Source organism: Schistocerca nitens, chromosome 10, assembly GCF_023898315.1.
Source record: "Schistocerca nitens isolate TAMUIC-IGC-003100 chromosome 10, iqSchNite1.1, whole genome shotgun sequence".
NCBI classification, from domain to species: Eukaryota; Metazoa; Arthropoda; class Insecta; order Orthoptera; family Acrididae; genus Schistocerca; species Schistocerca nitens.
Window position 1 is genome coordinate 126745548 of NC_064623.1, and position 23656 is coordinate 126769203.

Here is a 23656-nt window from a genome sequence, read left to right on the forward strand (position 1 = left end):
TGGTGCAACTACGGAAGTCTGAAGAAGTTCCAGGGAGATTGGTACTGAAAAATAACTATATATTACACCTGCTTTAGATTATGAAATGCTCGACAACTAAGAAGGAAGACCGTGGGAGAATTCACTAAAGCCTGAAATATATGTATATCTATTAACATCTTTCAGTTTAAAAATTATAGATGTTTAGTGTACATGCAACATTTCTGCTTTTTCTTTGCACAGCATGACACCCAGACACAGGTACAGTGACCCGCTGTCTTTATCACATTAAAAGATTTATGAATAAACTCTAAATTCACCATGGGGGTATTGTGGAACACCTAAATCACAAAGGCTTGGCTACAATTTGACAAATTGAATACTTTCTTACTGTCCTGGCACATCCTAGGAAAGAAACCTTCTATAGCATTTCCATCACTATTATTAAATTCCCAACATGAGGAAATAGTCTGGACAGCTAACCTAGAATAAATACAAAACAAAAAAATTTTAAAAACTGTATCGGCGTTTTACCTGGTGGAAGTCGACTGCTTCCTCGAGCCTCTTGCGCCTGTAGGCAGACAGCTCGAGCAGGTGATTCCAAGAGTCTAGAATCTCATCCAGCCGCTCTTGCACACGAGCAGCACCGAAGTGCTGCCGACCGACCAAGTCCCGGCCGACATCCACGACAGACATGAGCTGTGGCTCGTGGCTGCTGATCTCATTCTCCAGAGCCTGCGGCGAGAAATCGGTAATCAATAAGAGTAACAACAGTAGCATATGGTGGAGAAGAGTTATGCAACTTGTCACTTAATCTCTGCTGGAGTAAAGACAATAATTGTGAACACAATTAATAGCTTAATATTTTTAGATTTGAGCTTCAGAAGTGTACTGACTGGTTTTCTGGAGCTATTTTCATTGTTCCCAGATTTATTGCATATTGTGTACGGGTACAACACTGAGTTAACAACTGCACTCTTAATTAAAAGTATTAATAGGGCAACTTAAATTACTCTCAATAGCAAATCTGCATTTCTTTATGCAGTTTTTCAACAGAACTGTCAAAATTACTTAGTTACTAAGTTTTATCAGTACTTTCAATATATATATATATATATATATATATATATATATATATATATATATATATATATATATATATAGTAAATTTAGGGTATTAGGAGTCTGTTACTGTCAAAACTACACTTTATACACAATGACCATTAATAAATACAAAAATCAGATGTGAGAATTCTGGCAGACTCAGATGTGTTCTTAACACACATTTTCCCCTTTTTGTCAACCCCAAACATCATCAGTGGTAGGAAAACTTCATGACACACATACAATTTCCATTACTGTTCTGGCTATATGTCATTTGATGCGAGTTTTATGCTGTGCAGCAGTACGAAGCATAAGACAGTCACAATCTTCATGGTCATATTTTACCGCCAATTATAATCAGAGGCCAGTGCCTTCTTGTGATGCCACACCCTCCAGGCATGGCAGAAGTAGGTTAATTAGAGAGTAACAAGCCCTTGCAGATAGCAATGACATTAATTAATTTTGACTACAATTTGATTCATGATTTTGTGTGTGTCATGAGAGAGAATGATGGATAGCAGATAGACAATAATGGTGCCCCGGAATACAAGTGTTGTCCACAATTTCTGCTGGTTGTAACTCTAATTAATTCAGAAGTTGATAATTTTTGCACAGACGGTGTTCTCTGTTGTAAGGTAGCCCTTTGTGCTAAGTTTTAGCAGATCACGCCACACGAATACAGCAGAGATGCTGGAGAGACAGTTCTGACCGTTATAAGTAGTCTGAGTATGGTAACCTAACACATCTAAGCAGCTTGCCCAAAACTGTGCGAATGAGCACAATAAGGCTGGCTATGGAAAGTGCAGTCTTCTGCACAGGCAGCAGTTTTCTTCAAAATGTGAAGTACTGAATACTCTTTCTCCTTTGCCCTCAATTGTGTGTTTTTATTTCTTCATTTTGTGTCCTCCGATTACTTATGTGGGTGGTTTTTCCTTTTCGGCAAGCAGTGTCTACTAGTCTTGTACAGGCACTTTAGTCATCGCAGAAGTAGGATAGTGGGCTCTTGTCTCCAAACCACACACCTGGGAACATGTTTTTCCTTTTCATGCAGTAAATATTTACTCTCGATTTTGTCACTTGGTTGTGTGAGACAATTGCTGACCACTGTTTCCTTACAGAGGGCAGCATGCAAGCCACCGGAGATAACTAGTCAGGTCCTTACCTTGTGTTTGGAAAGCAGCAGATTGATGGTGGTGAGGTCGTGTCCGATATCTCCTGTCGAGACAATCTGCTCCTTCTCCTTGATCCAGTTCTCCTCGTCGGCCATGTCCCAGTAGAATTGCCACAGTTTGCGGCTCTCCTCCAGGCGCGCTCTCCGTTCAACGGCCAACTTGACGAGTTCGGCATATGCGTCCTATGAATGAGGAGAGAAAAATTACTGACAGAGAGCAACAATTATTTGTACAGTATTTCCTGCTCCGAAAAATTTCTCGGCACAAATTGTAATGAGAGTAAAAATTTCGCAACACAATTCAAGTGTGAAGTTTCGGGGCCCAAACTTCCAACAGGGGTATTTGGAAGTGGGTCAGTTTTAGAAAGCTGTGAAAGACATGATGGTACTGCAGATTAAATATCAACAATGGCAGGCATGGCCTTTTCCTCGCTACAGGTGGGTCCCCTCATCCTGGGGTCTGACTGAGCTGCCCTTCCTTCGCTTATACAGGCATTTACATACTTTCAGGTCTAGTTTCACTACAGTGATCATTACAAAACTTATCCACATTGAAAAATGTCAAATTTGTGTGAAAAGTGAAAGAATACAGATGACCCTAGGGTATTCAGTTGCAACATTACTACCTCCTCTCACAATTTGATCTATACCGTGACTGTTTCAGAATTTAAAAAATAGATGCAAATGTGAAATTACACTGTAACTGCCACTAGTCTCAATAATTTTATTTTGTTTCACCTGTTACATAAACATATAATAATATGACCTTTGATGCCTGAATATACCTTAGAACCATGAATTAAAATGTGTCATTTTAACACCACAGTACAGTCATAAACATACTAAAGTATTCTATTTACAGTGCAAGCACAAATGTGGAAGTTTTTCACTGACACAGGAAATGAAAATCTTGTAGCCAATCTTGCACTTTATTTCATTTGATAATATAATGTAAATGGACAGGGGAAAAAAAAAAAAAATCAACTCATCAAATGGCAGCAGGGGAAAAACACACACACACACACACACACACACACACACACACACACACTATATTATCAATAATTGATTATTTTTGTTATTTTATTTCATTTGAGATTTTTTTGCGTAAAATTAACAACTATATAACTCATTTACTGCTACACGATGAACTGAATTGGAAGCCTTGCCCAAAAAGGTTGGGACAAAGCAAGCTGGGATATTTTTACTTCCCATCTTGTTTTGCCACCTGTCTCCTTAAAATTCATTTTTTCACTTTTAGCTAATTACCATCAACATACATGAGTATAATCTGCATTTTCATAAAAGACAAAGATTGGCCCTCAGTTTTAAAGAATATAACACCAGCTCTAATTTTGTGCTTAGTTTTATGTATGTAACTGATTTTCTAATTTATTTTGACTATGCCTAGCTAGTATCTTCTGTTATAGGGTGAAATCGGTAACTGTTTGCCTAGCTAGTATCTTCTGTTATAGGGTGAAATCAGTAACTGTTTCATTACTTAAATTGTACAGTTGACTTATAACAAATATAAATTCTGTACTGATTATAAACATTTGGAGGAACAAGTAATAGTAATCTTAAAAGTATCTATTTGGTCTATTCGAAAACATGTTAGCAAAGCCAGCTCTTAATCCCAAAGTAATTACCAGTTTTGTCAAAAGTATTGTTTGTCTAACTATATCTGTTAATTTCATCATTTAAACAAAGAATTTGATCTAACTCTTGTAGTAGAAGAAACTGTTAAAAAACACACAATTTATCGATGTATTCAATCAATTTCACGAGTTACGTTTTACTTGTAATTTCTGTAACTTAAACATCGAACAATGTGTAGTTTCAGTGTCTATTATTGTGAGGATATACAAGAGCCCGATTTTTGATCCCGAGACAGTCAGTCCACGGCCGAGTTTCAGACGAGGAACCTGTATTGGTTAGGTCAACAACAATGCAGCCATTTAACTGTGAAATAAGTGTAATAGGCAGTGTGTTAAAACAATGACAGTGTCTGTTCAATACGTACCATATTATGCGACAAGAACTGTGTGGTTAGGTTTTTACTGCTCGTAGATGTTCAACAGTAAGCTATCGTAGCAGTTTGTTGATGTTTGCTTGCAATCTATTAATGACACATATCGAAAGTTGAACAATAATGCGCTGCCCATTTAATTGTGTATTATTGGAGGGTTGAGAGCAGTGAAAGTAAAGAACTATGAAACACAAATGTGTACCTGTCGGCTACATCAATGTTGAACTTTCACCCTCATTTTTCAGCCAGTGTAGCAATGCAATGTGTCGACACAGAGGACAATCGACAAAGAAATAAAGCAGGCGAACATCACAAAGTGTTACTGTATTCCCGAAGTATGAAGTTGTGGCTCCAAAAGACATTGTGCTACAGCAGAACAACAAAATGCTATGACACAACATGGTGAATTACTAGCAAAAATATTCCTAAAAGAATAGTCAGCCCTGTGACAGCCCTTGATGAAATGTTTGTGGAATATGTAATTAAATAAAACCTATTGTTTTCCTTATAAACATTACTGAGTGAAATGCATTATCATAAACAGTATTTTATCACTTTCTAGATCTCTTACTAAATAACAATATTAGATATTTGGCCACCACAGTACCCGCTTTAAGACATATTGGAAGAAGAGCAATCTTCTAAAGGAAAACCACATATTCTCTATAATGTGAAAGTGTTCACTTGTGCTGTGGTCTTATCCATGTCAGGGGAAACAATCATCATGTGCACCCAGACGAAGCAAATTCAAACATGTCACACAAATTACACTGCCACAGGATATAAATGTGGAAACTCTAGTTAAAAGAAAACTTGTCTTACATGCTGCTGTGTATACTGGGGGAAGAATAGGACAGTCAGCAATCTGAGGATTGTTTCGAATGCCACAATTGTCTACTAGAGACAGTCCTATTTCAGGTAATACTGAGGTAATACTGAGTTGCCCTGCCAGTTTTAGGTCATCTACAGTTTGATGTGAATTCTGAACCATTTTTTCTAACAAACAAATGCTGCCTGAGGTGAACAAAGAGATAAGCGACATAAAAATCCTGGAAGTGGCTGGGGATCGAACCCGAGACGTCTCAATCTGTAGCCTGCTCTTTACCACTGAACCACGTGTGTGTTATATATGACCCTAAAATTAAGGAGCTGCCGGCAACAAGTGTTACCAAATTTACACTCTCTCAATTATGCATTTAAGAAACTCACCTCCAGCTGTTGCACCCTCTCCACGATGATGGCCGGGTCGCACGGCCGGTAGCCTTCGGCAGCCTCCTGGTCGAGGAAGCGTTGCGACTGCTGCACCACCGCCTTCACTCTCTCGCCTAGCACATTTATATCTGCTTCCACTAGAGAGTGCTTCTGCAGGAGGTCCTCCACACCCATGAGGTGCTTTCCATAATCGTCTGACAGCAGGCGTAGCTGTAAAATAAGCAGTAAAATTGAAGTATCTCAGTACTAGAGTCTCTCTCTCTCTCTCTCTCTCTCTCTCTCTCTCTCTCTCTCTCTCTAACAGCAACTTGAGAAAAGAGGGGCAGTAGGGTAGACGCAATTTTTTAAAATTAGTTTCAGCAGTTTCTGGCACAATTAAAACATTAACTGTTTTTATAAATCGTAAACTTTTGTCCGACTTCTAAACCAGAAAAGGTAACCAATGAATACTACGAACAGACAATAAAGCAATTTTCCGTAGAATGACTCAATTACTAGCATAACATTACTAAGGGCACTACAGATTTACAACCTTGGCTGTTGGCCCAGTATTAACTAAAAATCATTTTGTGCAAGGTATCTCTAGCTCCCAATTAAAGGTTTGGCACAACTTTCCACCTCTCCTCTGAGAAATTCTTAAGATTTCAGAGTATTTTTGAACAGGAATTTTGCTTTTCTTCTGTTTTGGTTTGAAATATGAAATCTTAGTTCTAGGGATAAAATAACCTGCGGCCTGCTTCTGAGCTGAGGTTGGGTTGGAAAATGATAGCTTCAGTTGTCATAAGCTAAGTGAGCTGTGTGAATATGCTGAGAAAAAATTTCCCAATTAAATACTACTACGGGCCCTTCCTAAGTCGTGACTATCACATAGAAAACTTAAGCTGTGCTCAAAATGAAATTATTCCAATTAGTGTTTCTCCAGCACCTTGACTACCATGTTTTTTTTTTTTTTTTCTATTTCTTTTTTAAGTCTGAAATGTAAATCGATTATACAGACATAAGCTTCAAGGAAAATGATGGACGGTTCCTCAGTTTTTTCTAGTAAAAAGTCATTCTCCTTCTGTCACTAATATTGCCACATTTTACAGATCGTAGTATTAAACGCCTAGGGCCTCCATTCTGATACTTTTCCACTTCATCACTCTTATTACAAGAAAAATTCCATAAACATATTTTAGAGCAAAATTATGTCATGAGACACCATAGACATGTAGCCACAGTGAACATCAGAAAATCAAATATTCAGTTATTGTAGTCAAAGGTATTTTGTGCTGCAGCTTGCACAGAGAGCACAACTACAGCTGCACACAGGCAGTACTAGACAGGAATAAATAAGCACTTCAATATGAAGTTTAATACCTGCAGATTATCGCAAAACCTTCAAAACTATAATGACGTATAATAAACTGCAATAAACAGTGCAGTTCCCCAACTTCTACAAACAAAAGGCTACTTGCTGCTTGATAATTACTGTTCTGGATCTCTTATCCTAGAAAATTATGTTCTGGCACATCAATGTGGCGTGTATTTGAATAAAAACAGCCATTAATTAAGCAGATACTAATCAAAGGCAGAGTATGGAGTAGAAGGACACAAGAACAGAAGTACAGGACGAATGAGAAGCAATAACAAATAGCATTCATCGATTCCCTTTCAGACTGGTTTGCTTTTTGTTCCTCAATACAGAGCTCTGGATTATTTTCACAGCACTCTTGTTTTGTTCAACCATCACCCCCCATCCCCTGTGTCAGTCAAGACAACATCAAGTTCTTTAAGCTGGCATGTATGTGACTCACGCTGCTGCTGGCCAGTTAAGCAGAAAACCGATTCTACCAATACTGAATTGAAATTTCAGTTTGGTGGATACTTTCTTTGCAAACTGCCATTAATTAAACTGAAGCCTTTTCCTCTGCAAACCACACAGCAGCAAACGAATTGACAATTAATTTCTAGCAATAGGACACAAAAATTTGTATTTTCTATTCTTGATTACTCACCTTAAGTTCTTCCATAGAGTCCAATATGTAGAGCATCTCTTGGAAGTTCTGCTGTAACTGGAGAGAAAGCTCGAGGCGAAGACGGCGAGCTCTGAGAAGCTCCAGGAGGTAATTCCACAGACGAAGAACGTTGTCTTTCCTGTTAATGTCAAATCCCAATTTAATAACTACTAGTAACTGTACTATCCTTGAAGACTATTTCTGCAACCAAAACATGCCAGCAAAATCCGTAACACAATTTAAAAAATAAATACACTCCTGGAAATGGAAAAAAGAACACATTGACACCGGTGTGTCAGACCCACCATACTTGCTCCGGACACTGCGAGAGGGCTGTACAAGCAATGATCACACGCACGGCACAGCGGACACACCAGGAACCGCGGTGTTGGCCGTCGAATGGCGCTAGCTGCGCAGCATTTGTGCACCGCCGCCGTCAGTGTCAGCCAGTTTGCCGTGGCATACGGAGCTCCATCGCAGTCTTTAACACTGGTAGCATGCCGCGACAGCGTGGACGTGAACCGTATGTGCAGTTGACGGACTTTGAGCGAGGGCGTATAGTGGGCATGCGGGAGGCCGGGTGGACGTACCGCCGAATTGCTCAACACGTGGGGCGTGAGGTCTCCACAGTACATCGATGTTGTCGCCAGTGGTCGGCGGAAGGTGCACGTGCCCGTCGACCTGGGACCGGACCGCAGCGACGCACGGATGCACGCCAAGACCGTAGGATACTACGCAGTGCCGTAGGGGACCGCACCGCCACTTCCCAGCAAATTAGGGACACTGTTGCTCCTGGGGTATCGGCGAGGACCATTCGCAACCGTCTCCTGAAGCTGGGCTACGGTCCCGCACACCGTTAGGCCGTCTTCCGCTCACGCCCCAACATCGTGCAGCCCGCCTCCAGTGGTGTCGCGACAGGCGTGAATGGAGGGACGAATGGAGACGTGTCGTCTTCAGCGATGAGAGTCGCTTCTGCCTTGGTGCCAATGATGGTCGTATGCGTGTTTGGCGCCGTGCAGGTGAGCGCCACAATCAGGACTGCATACGACCGAGGCACACAGGGCCAACACCCGGCATCATGGTGTGGGGAGCGATCTCCTACACCGGCCGTACACCACTGGTGATCGTCGAGGGGACACTGAATAGTGCACGGTACATCCAAACCGTCATCGAACCCATCGTTCTACCATTCCTAGACCGGCAAGGGAACTTGCTGTTCCAACAGGACAATGCACGTCCGCATGTATCCCGTGCCACCCAACGTGCTCTAGAAGGTGTAAGTCAACTACCCTGGCCAGCAAGATCTCCGGATCTGTCCCCCATTGAGCATGTTTGGGACTGGATGAAGCGTCGTCTCACGCGGTCTGCACGTCCAGCACGAACGCTGGTCCAAGTGAGGCGCCAGGTGGAAATGGCATGGCAAGCCGTTCCACAGGACTACATCCAGCATCTCTACGATCGTCTCCATGGGAGAATAGCAGCCTGCATTGCTGCGAAAGGTGGATATACACTGTACTAGTGCCGACATTGTGCATGCTCTGTTGCCTGTGTCTATGTGCCTGTGGTTCTGTCAGTGTGATCATGTGATGTATCTGACCCCAGGAATGTGTCAATAAAGTTTCCCCTTCCTGGGACAATGAATTCACGGTGTTCTTATTTCAATTTCCAGGAGTGTAAATACAGGAAATATTTTTTCATCATTTCATGCAGCAGACATTATTTCCTTAATAAATCTGTAGACTGAATTGAAGCCAGTTCCAATATTTTACTGTTCAATACCTGGCATTGATGCGGTCAATGTCATGGTAGTTTTCAGCTTCCAGCTCCTGTGACACAGCCACGACAGCCTGGACACGTTCTTCATACGCAAAGATGTCCGTCTCGATAGCCTCGTGCTTCTTGGCAGCCGCCTCCACAGCAGCCAAGTCAAACCCGAAGTTGTCCTGGGACACGAGGCGCTGGTTCTCCGACAGCCATGTTTCTCGCATACTCGCCTTGCGATTGAATCTGTGAACATGAAAATTGTGTTTCACGATCATCAGAAAATGCGAGACGTGTTTGCAAAACATATTTACAAAAATCAGTATTTACTGCAGGAATATATAGTATCCCTACAGAGTAGTGCGAGTATTGTGCAAAAAATATGAGAAAACCTGAATAGTTACCTACAAGAGTGTTCAAGCTTTTTGGTAAGTGTAACCCTTTTTAATGTCCTTTTTTATTGTGGTACTCCCTGTGTGTGTGTGTGTGTGTGTGTGTGTGTGTGTGTGTGTGTGTAGTATGCCTTCAAACCAACATTCCGTAAATGGATTATTTGCAACAAAAATGACAATTATTGCAAATAATATTTATTTGTTTTCAAAAGTAATTCCAAAATTAACCCCAAAGTTCTTAAATCAACTTAAATTTTTATGAGATAAAATGAGGTACTGGTCATTATTATTGCAGATATATTTAATATTAAGTCTGCTAAGGTATTTTTTAACACGCAAGCTGACTTTTGCACATATACTATATTTAACCGACTATAAGACCTGGAATTAGGACCGCTGTCCCTCCCTCAAAAAGTTCCTTGAGAAATTTTTATTTTTAACATATTCTAATTAAAATCATGAACTGTTGTATTGATATAAAGTATCTGCCTAGAAAATTAGCATTATACCCATTTTAGAACTTATGTCATTTATTGATTGTCTAGATTCTGGAATACAAGGAGAAATAAAATGAACAAATCCTTACTAGCCAAGCCAGATGCCTGTGGTATCACTACTTTTACCACCACCACCACCACCACCACCACCAACAACAACAACAAAAACAGCAACAACCGGTACTGTCTTCATTTGTAATTCTACTGGCATTATCACCTGACCTACCCATAGCAATAGCTCTGCAGCACTTTCTGAATTCTTTCATTATAGATTTCCTTGTGATGCTGTGCCAGGCATTAAATATCCACTGGCCCAGCATAGATATTAAGGATTTCTTTAACTTTCCCGAATAGGAAAATATGCCCTCACTGTAAAGCTGTCACAGGTGAGCCTTATAAGGTCTATGCACACCAACACCAATTACTTGAAGTTGTGAGGTCATGCCACCATGAGTTATTATCAGGTGGTGATGTTCTTTACTGTTAGATCCTTAATTTCCTTTGTGAGGTGTCCACTGAAAGAATCCAGCTCTAACATTTCCCTTCCGATAAGCAAAGGGTCCGCAATCTAACTTCATATCAATTGTCATCCAGCTCTTTTCTTGGTGACTAAAGGTAATCCCCGCAGGCAGTTTTCCTTCTGGTACCATTTTCCTGTGAAGAGTCACATGTGGGAGAAACTTCTGCAAGTATCCTCAGCATTACTGTTATATCTTCTTATACGAAACTTAAAAAGCCTCCTGATCGACAGTAATATTTGATGGCATATCAAAATAAACAGGCGTCTGATAATTTTTGTTTGAACCACCTGGCAAACAGTCACGCCATTTCCATACATTGATTATATCTAGTGCTACCAACACAACCAAACCGAATGACAACAATATAAACCTTACCACTTCAGATTAATACTACTGCCAACCCTGGCAATCAATAGGGCTGTAGAGCAGTAATGGGTTCAGTGGCATTGTTGAAGCTCATGTTTCATTGTTTCATTTGTTGTTCCACGTTTCAAGCATTGTGTGAACATTTCTGTTAGCATTAATTTGTCTCTTGTAGAAACACACATTTTGTCCAATTTTTAGCTAAGTTCAGTTCCAACTATTAAATGATTTAGGCAAACTGTTGTTTAAGCAAGGTAGATCTTCATATAAAGCACACACTCCCATGACTGGCAGCAGGATGGACTTTGCCCCCTGCTTGCCACTCCTCTTCTCTCACAAGTCCTAGTGCTCAGATAAGCTGGTACGACCCTACTGAATTCTTCAAATTAAATCTGCAAGTGAACTCACTTGCTGAAACTTCATCTGTAAATGTAAGACAGCCATTAAAATAAGATAGTATTCAACATAAAAATGTTGGCCTTAGGAACAATAGCTTAAACTGCAAGTTTAAGACCAACCTGTACTTTTCAAAAGACAAATTTGAGAAAAAAACCTTGCCTTATAGTTTGGTAAAAATGAAATGAAAGTGTGGCGCTGATGGCCGGGAGGCACCATCTGGGGAAGTTTGGCTACCGAGTTACGGGTCTTATCTCAGGTGAAGCTATATTGGGCGACTTGCATGCTGGTGGTGGTGGTGGTGGTGGTGGTGGTGATGATGGACACAACACCCAGTCCACGAACGAAAAAAAATCTCCACCTAGTCCAGGAATCTAGCCCGGGTAGACAAACATTACCACTCAGTTAAGCAGGCGAACTGTAGCTTGGTAAATAAGTTATAGCATTGCAAATGACAGAAGTACCAACACAGCAATAGCTGAGGACATTCATTTTTTAAACTGCAGCAAAATTCTCCTGATCACATTTAATTAATAGTTTTTTCCAAGAATGGAGGAGATGCAAGTTCAATGAAAGTTTCACATTATTCTGCTGACTTCATGAATGGTCGTGCAAGGCCAATAAATGGGTTTTCAATCCAAAATCATTGAAATTTAATCTGTTGTTCATTTTGGGAATGCTAATTAACAGATTCATTGAAACCTTTCAATTGCTTAATAAGTTTTTCAGTAAATGTCACTCCTAATTCAATCCCTCCTCCTTTGATAAGGTCTTATTGCTGGAAAGTGGTGAAACTCAATGAAGCATTTAAAAATTATCCTTTCTTAAGTGCAAGGATTTTTTCATGGTCAGTATATATATTTATTTACCATCAAAGGTTAAATTAAGTTCATTTGATCTTTTTAGGAAGGTTGCTTAAATAAGCAATTTGGACCGCATCTTTCCATGATAGAAAACCATGTACTGTAGGTGGACTGGCAGGTGAACAACAATTCCTGTTTATGTAACCTGTTATAGTCACACCTTGTGCAGTTGTTTCTCACTGTCGAGTTTTCCATCTGAAAGGCTGCCCTCTAGTCTCTGATATCCAAATTAGTATGTGGAAGCAAGGGTCGATTATTCTATTTTTTTTATTTTGTAGAGTAGTTAATTTTATCTATTTTGTAAGTTACTTTCTTGAATGATATGAAAGAAGGCACATTCATTTCACAGAACCTGTAAGTTATCTCCATGGAATCCCAGAGTTCTGCAGAACACAGCTGAGGGAATGTCGACTTACGTACATTATAGGACCCGGTACCTTACATACTCGCCATCTGCACAGTAGTTCATGTAAAACACATTAATATTAATAATAATAATAATAATTCCCCACCCCCCATTAATGGATATCGACAACTACACGATGTACCTTTATTTTATGAAGTGCAGTATGTAATAGTTTATATGCACTTGGCAATCGTGTCTACTGCTCTGTTATTTAACCAACCTATTCTCGCCACCACCACCTCTTTTCTCACTGAATGTTCCCTCCTATTATCAACCATATTTTGCATTCTGTAATATACTTTACGTACTAACTTCATTGCTGTTGCCATTTTAGTGCCCATTCATCAGAATCATATATACCAGATGTGGTACCTTACAAATCTTCACTCTAAGGCTTAGTTACATGCATGTCTGAAACAACAGCCAATGTTGGGCTCCACATATTTTTGAAATTAATTCGGTAACTGAATTTCGAGACATCAGCTGCATTAGGTAGGCTCTGCTACCCAATAGTGACATATGAAAATTTGTGCCAAACCAGGACATGAAGGTTTAGGTCCACATCTGTACTTGTGAGAATTTTTATGAAGGCATTACGAGTGTTCTCGATGCAACATTTTACATCCATGGCTGTCCTCCAATCTTCACAAATCCACAATCCAAAATGCTTAACTTGTCTACTCTTTACATTTAGGAGGCAGTGAATCGTAGATTTGCATCTGTAACAGAGTTGGGCTATCGTGAGCTTGTCTCTTGTCTAACTTGTCTTTTTGGTGTTGATACTCAGACACAGATTACTATTGTCATTTCCTAATGTGCTGATGAGTTATGGAAGATCTTCTAAATCATCATAAATCAATACTGTATCACCAGCATTTGAAAAGATAATCAGGTCTGTTACTTTTCACCTTTTTCTATGACACTCCCGACAAATTTTCACAGTTTCCCATCCTTAAGTTTTATTGAAATGAATATGCCACCGTTTTCACTATTTGGTTTCCCCACGCGATCTTACACAAACAGAATTCTTGTCTTAATATTCACAATAAGTTGACCACATTGTTTTGAATTATGTGAACTGTTATGAGGATTCGTTGAATGTATCTTTAGAACAGAAGAACATGGTATGCCTTTTTAATGTAAATAAATAAATAAATAAATACATAAAATACACAAAAATATAAAAATTCTAGCACTGTTTACTGAACAACTCTCATAGATATGTGATGGTTGCTCTACCACTAAGTTGGTCAGTTAGAAGTGCACTAAATCCACCTCTACATGGCAGCAACTATAATTCCACCATTGGCAGCAGGGAATAGTTTGGGATTTTCAGCGAGCTTACCTGGCTGCGAGCTGTTCCAACTTCTCCTGACGGATGAGTTCCTCCCGGAGGGCGAGCTCTCGCTCGTGCTCCGCTTTCTCCAGCCTCTCCCATGCCTTGTTTATGTCGGAGATCATGCGCCCTTCTCGAGGTGTGTAAGGCTTCTGATTGTTTGCTCGCATTCGTGACTGCAGTGTAAACAGCAGCACTTCGAGATTTCCTTTTTCCACAAACCTATAAGAGACAGTTTATGCTTGTAGAAATGCATTGTTGTAATCAATTAACAGGTGAAAAAAAATTAAGGAAGTAACACACACACACACACACACACACACACACACACACACACACACACACACACACACACTTTTAACCATCTATAAATGTGAGAACACATCTATTAATTAGCTTTTCATCAGTTCTGTAAGATTTTGCACTTTTAAATCCAATGTTGTAAAACTACATTTAAGAGACAAATAGCAAATAACATGAAGTAGTATCATCCTAGAAGACTGTTCTTTGTCTCTTAACTGACTTCTATGCCTTTACTATAACAGATTTCATATACACAGACCCAACATAACAAAACATCACCCATCTCTCATAACTCTTTTTTTGTCAATGAAATGAATCACGCCCCAAATGAACACACTACTACTAACAATACCGTGAGTTCATTTGTGGAGCACACCTTCCTGTGTATATTTCTGCAGAATATTAAAGTTTCTCTTTCATTACTTAATCAACCTGTCTATCTTATGTAATTAGCAAGAGGGGCTAAAATTAAGAAGCAGCTTAGGTGTTTACATTAGCTATCCTTTGATAATCCACTCTTTTTTTTTTAAAAAAAACTTAGTTAAAAATGATCTGAAAACCACGGCATGACCCCCCCAAACCCCCTCCTCTTTGAAAATATGAAGCTAAATGCAACACTAAATTTATATGTAGCATTCTACACACAATTTTTCACTGCCCAGAGCTGTTATTCTTTTGCCAATTAATTAATGTGGTTCACATCACATGTGTAAGAAGTACATTTTCCACTGCTGTAATCTCTCATCCATAAACTTTTATGGAAGTGTAAGTTAGTGTGCCATTTCTACCCTCCACAGGAAAGTGAATAGTCATGGGGTCCCCATACACTCTAAGCTCTTCAACTCTGCACAACACCTACAACTAGGAAAAATCATCCAAACTACTAAAAATTCTTAAAATAAAATATTATATATCATGACGAGATTTAATTCCCTGGACACAGGTATTACAGCATTCTTAACTTTTTTTACACAAACTGATCTCTAACTTTCCACTGAAAAGTCAGCTAGCTGTTGGAAACACTACAGTCTGTATAGAAGTTTTACCAGCCATTAAAGTGTCACAAAATTCTTAACATTGGAACTACTACTCTCACCTCTTGCACAGTCAGAGGTAGTGTTGAATTTTATTATGTTTTGCATTTTAATACATTACAGATTTAATAAATGTCATTTATTTTTTCACACGATTTGCTTCAGCTGAGTCCTATTTCCATTTTAATATGGAGGCTGAAATAGAAGAGCCTACCACTAAATTAAATTTTTTAAGGAAGTCAGTATTCAGGGAAAGTAGAAAAATGTATGCCAGGCACGTCATTCCAAACACGGAAATTTTACTACGACGACTACACGACTATGAAAACTGTACTCTAAATCAACTCCATACTTACTTAGGTGGTTTCTCCACAGTGCGGTAAGTATTGAACTGTGCCAGCTGCTGCTGCACTCCGGCCAAAGAGTTGGCAAAGTTACGATCTCCGAGAGACTCTATTGTCGCTTCGATCCAGCGCAGTAAATCTGACGTCAGTGACTCGTATTCCTGTGCGGACCTGTCATTCTCCATGGCAATACCGACCACTTTGCCAATTCGCTTGCCCTGCACAGTTTCCTGCTTCAGCTTGCTGAAGTAGTGGTAATAAGTCACGACATACGTGATGATGGACTTCTCGTCGGGCTGCTCCACGAAGACATCTGCAAATAGAAAACGGTCAAAACTTTTCATTTTGTGCAGCTATGAAACAGAAGAGGCAAAAATGCTGCAACCTAAACTGACAGCCCACTGTTTTGCCTTACTAGCTAGCATCCACAATTTACTGAAGAAATAAAATCATTTTAAACTGAAACTGTGACCAATTAACTAAAAATATTTATATTAGAAATAAACTGATGAAAAAAAGTTTTGTACCAGACACTCGGCTTTCTCAAACTTGGAATTACAGCAAATTGCTATGTGCAGTCCACCTATGTAACGGAGGTAAAAGCAAGCCCGGTTTCTCAGTCAGAATAGTTCAGTTGAGCACACTGTGGCTACAACTATGAACGGGACAATACTGTTCAGCCCCTTGACGTGTCCACGAGTGCTATTCCAAGCTCAGGCTGGGCATGCATTGCCCCTTCACAGCAAGGAGGGCTGTTAGCAAGGGAAATTGCCCATCAAATTAGTGTACACTGCAGCTATGCCATTTGAACATTCGACCACTATTGTACCCGTAAAACATTGACAATCTGTCACCTCTACTTATGAACTGTGGGTAACCGAGAAGGTTGTCGAGGTCACGTGTGTTGTTGCTCCACATTACTGAAAATATCTAAACAGTCATTCATCTCTTGTGAGCAGATTCAGATACACATTGGACAGTTTCTGGGCAGACTGATTTGCACAAATCGTTTGGTGAAAAAAACCACGTTACATCATGCACCGAACACCGATCTTGAGATTACACAATTGCTCTTCAAACTACTGATGAGGATTCTCTGAAGTGTAATGATACACTGTCTCTCGAGTTCACATACCCTGACAAGCTGATCTGAGGCTCATTTGCAGAAATAAAAAACTGTGGATCCGCAAGTCTAGATTCCACTTCACTCGAGAGACCACATGCAGAAGTTCGTCTGGATGTAGGTCTTTTTTGATAGTATTTTACCACAATAGTGTCTTATTTCCTGCTAGCTACAGCTTTTATTCGCTACAGAGCCAATTTCATGCCATTTCCCACTAGATTTTGCGCTGTAAACTTCACTGGCAGTTTTGCCGAAACACTGCATCTTGAACACCTGCGCAAACTGTTCTGCTGATGTTTTCCACTGTGCTTCACATAAGACCCGACAATGAACATGCACCATTTTGTGTTGCATTCCACTGGTCACTAAACATTTCTGCACCATTCACTTATTCACTCAAATGTAAATGATACAGGGCACAGCAGGCAGGAGATGTGCACATGCAGACATCTGACAGCAACCGATCGATGCATCGAAATCACAGTTTCCAGCATTATTCGTGATGGACACTTCTTCCCTTGCTCATTAAGAAGGGTCAGGTCCGCATCAGTCTTAACATTCTCTGGGTCACTTTTATTTTACTCATCCACTATTATGAACAACAGCATAAAACCTTCAGCATAAGGGTGCTTGAAGAACATGGGAACACACAGGATGGACCTGGATCAACAGTGATGTGTCGTCTTCACTAATGAGAGAGCTTCACTTGTAGGAGAAGGGATACTGTGGTGAAATGGCTTCACCAGAGCTTAGCAGATTTTAGTGTGTGCTGTTTTCAAGCCTATAAGAATATTGTCTGTGGATGGTAATGTTTGGGGGTTGACAAGACACAGTTCTAATCTGCCAGGACATTTAGACAACAACAGCACTTCACCACAAAACGAAAGATTCATTCTTTAACTTTTACATCCCAAACATAGATAAAATTCTCTCAAGCTTCCAGCTGCATCAGATGGTTTAAAATCCAAAAACTTTCAACCGTGTACTCTTCGGTCAATGTCAAATGGTAACATTCTTTTGGTTGCTGCTACTGCCCTTACATTGCAGCACTGCCTTCTGTGATGTCACTGGTGCCCATTCTATCATGTAAGGGTAATGGTTTTGCCGTGCACCAGCTTCAACTTTCCGATGGTTGGATCCAAGCCGTGTTTAGCTGCTGGCTGCCATCTTTATTAAGGGTGTTGCCATAAATTTTTATCTCAATCAATTCTTTTATTATGCTGTCCCAGAAACTATTTGTTCATGTAATAATGGATGTTTCGTCAAACGCAATGTGATGGCCGTTTTCCAGAACATGTTCTGCTACAAGCAACTCTCAATGTTCTACACATTTCCCACAGTGCTCAGAGCCATTTTAACCATTTGTTCTACACATTGCTGTTCAATGGTACACACAGTCTATCCAACATACAATTTCCCCACACCCACATGGTATTTTATATACCCCTGTCATTCTGAGGCTGACACCATCTCCCACAGGCATCAAGAATTGTCAAATTTTTGTTGGATCCCTGAAGACTGAATTGATTGTATGCATCTTTAAGAGCCAGTTAATCTTTCCTGTTACTGAGCCACATAACAACAAAAACACAAGCTTCTTGTCCTCTTCAGGGTCCTTCTGCTTATGTGTTTTCAGAAAGTGGCTCAGTTCCTTCAGCAAGTTTTCAGCATCTGAGACAGTGTCTGTTCGATGCAGCAAGGTCTTCAGAACAGACGGACGGCAATAGCTGTCAGCTTGCAGACTGCAGATATCGGCACTTGTGAGTGGCTTCCTGGTAAACACTGTGGCTGAGACACCCATTTGCTTTACAGGTGATGAGGACATCACAGAATGGCAAGACAACATCTGCCTCTAATTTCACTGTGAACTTTATTTTGTCATGGATATTGTTGATGGGGTCAAAGAATTCTCCCAGCTTTTCGTGTACACAGTACATGACATCAAATGAACATGTCATCAAAGTGATGATAACAGCAACTATGCTTTGCAGGAGCTGTGTCCAGTGCCATGACTCAAACAGGTTGGCTGTAACTGGAACTAATGGGCTCCTCTTGTGATGCCCTCCATCTGGTTAAAACATTTTCCACCATACAAGAAACACAATGATATCACAATGTGCTTGGATAAATTCATCACAGGAATAGTGACACCAACAGCAAAGCAGACCATACTATCCTCTTCTACAAGGCGCGGGCATTTAATTCAAGTGATGTACTCTTTAATTATTTTTGATGTGGTGCACACAATGACCAATATGAGAAGTAAGTCATTTTGTGCACCACATTAAGAATACAACAGAGGGAATTTTATCAATACATATTGCCATAAAACCATGCACTTTTACACTGCCCAGCACACTTCCAACTACTGTATCTCAGTGAGTAGATTATCCCTGCTTACATAACAGATATTTTAAAATAATCAATCTTACACAGATGAGACTATTTTTTATATACACTATTCACTTCTTCAATTCCTATTACACACACAATTTGGTACTTTTTATTAATTAGTCACATTTTCCTAAGAGACTTTGTGAGATTCTCCACGGGGAAATACATAAACCAAATGCAAATTAATGTTTCTCACCCTCAGCATCCAACAACTTTGTTAGGCCAAGCTTCTCTTCAGCAACATTAAATGCATTGTTGAGATTGTACATCGCATTGGACTTCGACAGTTTTTCAAACTGTATGAGGTCTGGACGATGTTTGTGGATAATCGCATTAAAAGCGAGACCGTCACGCCACGACGTTGTGAAATTCCTCACGTTGACATTGTGATAGCCGGCAGTCTTCATCTGACACCACAACAGGAGTGCATCCTTTGCCGACTTTGTTTCTTGGTTATCGGTCTCTTCAATTGTTATGTCTTGTATCTGCAACAAATACTTTCCTTCAGTCACTATGTCAACACAATACCATACTCAGGTAAAAAAAATAGAGCCAAAGACTATTAATGCAATGCATACAAGCTGCATGACTGAATGGGTCTAGGAGATTTACCCATAAATGCAATTAAATATACTGAAATTAAAATCAGAAGTAACTTGTTATATGGTGAGGTTCACATATTGTTATCAGTCTACTGTTGATTTGTATTTACACTATGTAATGGCAAATAGAAACCACCGAGGTACTAATCGCCCCCCCACCCATTTTCACAAAGAAGTGTTTAAGAAAACTGATTCCACACACAATCATCTTCCTAATTTTATCATTACTGATATCAATATAATAGAGGGAAACATTCCACGTGGGAAAAATATATCTAAAAACAAAGATGATGTGACTTACCGAACGAAAGCGCTGGCAGGTCGATAGACACACAAACAAACACAAACACACACACAAAATTCAAGCTTTCGCAACAAACTGTTGCCTTATCAGGAAAGAGGGAAGGAGAGGGAAAGACGAAAGGATGTGGGTTTTAAGGGAGAGGGTAAGGAGTCATTCCAATCCCGGGAGCGGAAAGACTTACCTTAGGGGGGAAAAAAGGTCAGGAATACACTCGCGCACACACACACACATATATTGTGTCTGTATATGTGTGGATGGATATGTGTGTGTGTGTGTGCGCGCGAGTGTATACCTGTCCTTTTTTCCCCCTAAGGTAAGTCTTTCTGCTCCCGGGATTGGAATGACTCCTTACCCTCTCCCTTAAAACCCACATCCTTTTGTCTTTCCCTCTCCTTCCCTCTTTCCTGATGAGGCAACAGTTTTGTTGCAAAAGCTTGAATTTTGTGTGTGTGTTTGTGTTTGTTTGTGTGTCTATCGACCTGCAAGCGCTTTCGTTCGGTAAGTCACATCATCGTTTTTAGATATAATTTTATCATTAGCTTTTTTTTAATACAAGGAACATTATTTATTACAACATACTGTACATCCGCTGTCTGTCAATTAGTCAGAAATTTCACCTTTTAGTTAGGTACATCTATACTACGACTTTCATCACCTAACCTAAAAGAGTAATTATTTTCTATTTGAAACGTGTTTTCCACTGCCCGACAGGATAAAATCTGGAGTAAAAACATAAATGCAGAATTAAGTGAGAAACTTAAAATAGAGAAAGCTGCACTTTGTATACAAAGAAATGATGGAACATGTTCTGCCTATGGCTGAAATCACCACTCCAATGCAAGCCTCACATCATTAACCTTTGGGGAGAAGATCAGTTGGCAGACCGAGGACAAGATAGTGAATCTGGAGCATGCTTGTCTCGGCATAAACACGGAAAGCCAGAAGACGGAGGTCACTCAAGTATTATAGTTGGCCTCAACATGTTGGTTTATCACATGATGGTTGTTAATAGGCAGTACGTGTCACACATCTGAATAACAATGTCGCATTATACCTGAGGATGATCTGTTTTTAACCGAAGTGACATGCACACCATGATTTTCCAAAAATTAAAATGTATGTTTTAAAATCATCATCAAATGGAAAACGTGAAATAATAACAAGAGTAGTAGTAATTTCATTGGCCACATAATCACAAATTAATTCACACCATGTCATTTTGGCATATCAAACTTCTCCTAGATTTCTAGAAGCTGTTAATCAGTCTCTTTAAAATAATTCCTTTTAAATTTAACAAGTGAAGAATATTTTTTAATATGGTGTTTTGTTTTTGAAAGACAGACCTGGAATCTAAGGATGATGGTCCATATGAGGCCCAGGCTGAGCCTCGGATTTCCGTCGACGATGTCGTGTGAACCCATATTCTCCAGGTGGACCCTCTGGTCCCTCAGGAACTGGAGGGCTTTGTCCACATTCTCCAGGCAGTGGATGCGCATCTTCCCCTTGGTTGGACGAGGCTGGCAAAGGACACACAAAGATAAATACATAATTTTTCTGGTCAACACACACACACACAAATAATAATAATAATAAAAATAAAAAAATAAAAGAGGGACTGTGCCACAGAAAAAATGTTCAAGCATAACAACAAGCGCTGGCACGAAGATCAAGAGCAATACAGTAGAGAGGGCTGTGAGAACAACTTCAGCCAATAGCATGCCGACTAGGACGTCACCATGACAGCAGCAACCTCTACACGAAGAGAATAAAAGCAACATGCCGCCTAGCCCCGGCCACACTATAAGAGCCGCAACAGAAGACGACCCATGACTTGGGAACAGTATCATTTACTTGCATGGACATTTTATACATTGAAGGACATTGATTTTTTTCATGTCACCAATTGCTTGCGACCACTCTTTGTAAAGAGGCCAAGTTAAGTACTGTCAATGCACTTTACTGTAATAAAAGCCATTAATGTGATTTGCTCGAATTGTTGTTTAGCGATCCGAGAAAGCAGCATCCTAAGCATCGTATATTACACGAGTGGGCAGGATACCACAAAAAATTTGTTGAAACATCAATCGGACTTGCAGAACACTGCTCAGAATAATCCACTGTTTGAAACTTAATATTATCTGCTGTTTATGATAGTTAACCATTATTTTACACCTGAGATTTTGTATGTATTTACTGAATCAAAATGAGGATTCAGCCAAGTCTTAAAAAAATTGCAAGGAGACAGAATGCCTGACAAATACTGTCTGGTTGGGAATTTCAGTGTTGCCAACAGGGACATTTAAAAGCTGAAAAACGTATTTCTAGCTTTCATCGTTGTGAGTTCCTTTCCCAGGAGGAAAGGATATGTTTGCGAAAACAGGGAAGCAGGGACAGGTCCCAGTTTAAAAAATACCCCACCTATTATTCTACTTTTAATTGTGCCTATTAGTAGTACAATAATTTCATCCCCTGAAAGCAAAATACTGAAGCCATTTCATGTGTTTACTTTCTATTGTTTTCACAATGCAATCAATAAAATTTAATCCCTTTTAGGGCCTTGGAAATTTGACAACTTTATTTTCCAAGTCTTAACTTCTTTTGAGGCTGATGAACACCCTTAAGTGAAATGATTTTCTCAATACAAGAAATTCAGAGATTTTTTTTGCCCTTGCTTGCTGACAGTTGACAGAATTAAGGTGCAATCAGTGTGCAGTTTTTGGGGTATGGGCAAGAAAAGGTTTCAAGGTACCAGATATTAAGAGAGGGGAAAATGATCACGAAAGAAAAATTATTCAATGGGGGATGTTACCAGTGATCCAAAACTCCCTGGCCATTTCAAACTGAGTGCCAGGCTGGATTAACTCAGACACTGATTAGATCACATCTCAATAGCTCAGTCGGAAGAGCATTTGCCCACAATAGGCAAAGGTTCCAGGCTCTACTTCCAGTCCAGCACTCAGTTTTAACATGCAAAAAAATTTCAAATCAGCATGCCACTGTAAATCGAAATTTCATCCTGGTTAACCGATCTCCAACATAAATTTTCAGTGTACATACTAGTTCGTTTACACGGGCATACATGTAACATTTGGCAAGTTTCACTGGTCAGCTGAACTGCAGTCATACTGCCGTACAAAAGAAAGTGAAAAGATAGTGGTGTTGGAAAGAGAAGCCATGAGCAAAACAGGTCCCTCAGTGAAGGGTGGAAACCTGCTCTTTTCTGCTCGATATATTTGTAAGCAATATAGATGATACTGTGTACATCAACCAAATAATAAGCAAAAATTTAAATGTAAATTTCACTGACATGTGTAATCTTATCCAAATGTTTGGGGTTCAGAAATAAAACAGTTATTAGTTAACATGCAAAAGCAGTTGCTTTTAAACAATTGGAAATGAAAAGCTGAAGAAAATTTCATGTCTACAATTTTTTTTTGTGAAACTCTGTGAAATGATCAATTACTTCCTTTCAGTATTACAGTATTATCAAACAATTCTCCAAAGTATGCTTTAGATATTTGCAAT

At 39.7% G+C, this 23656-nt stretch overlaps 1 protein-coding gene across 6 annotated transcripts in view; it reads right to left on the reverse strand.

Moving 5' to 3' along the window:
• The window catches only part of LOC126210075 (spectrin beta chain), a 483285-nt gene that overhangs the window by 119030 nt on the left and 340599 nt on the right, over positions 1 to 23656 (reverse strand). For all 6 annotated transcript variants that reach the window (XM_049939199.1, XM_049939197.1, XM_049939200.1 and 3 more), the window contains exons 5-13: positions 21475 to 21648; positions 19422 to 19710; positions 15721 to 16021; positions 14037 to 14249; positions 9272 to 9499; positions 7493 to 7631; positions 5493 to 5705; positions 2246 to 2437; positions 514 to 714 (exon numbers count right to left, since the gene is read on the reverse strand). In XM_049939199.1, coding sequence (XP_049795156.1) covers positions 514 to 714; positions 2246 to 2437; positions 5493 to 5705; positions 7493 to 7631; positions 9272 to 9499; positions 14037 to 14249; positions 15721 to 16021; positions 19422 to 19710; positions 21475 to 21648 — 1950 coding nt within the window. The remainder of the gene's footprint in view (positions 1 to 513; positions 715 to 2245; positions 2438 to 5492; positions 5706 to 7492; positions 7632 to 9271; positions 9500 to 14036; positions 14250 to 15720; positions 16022 to 19421; positions 19711 to 21474; positions 21649 to 23656) is intronic.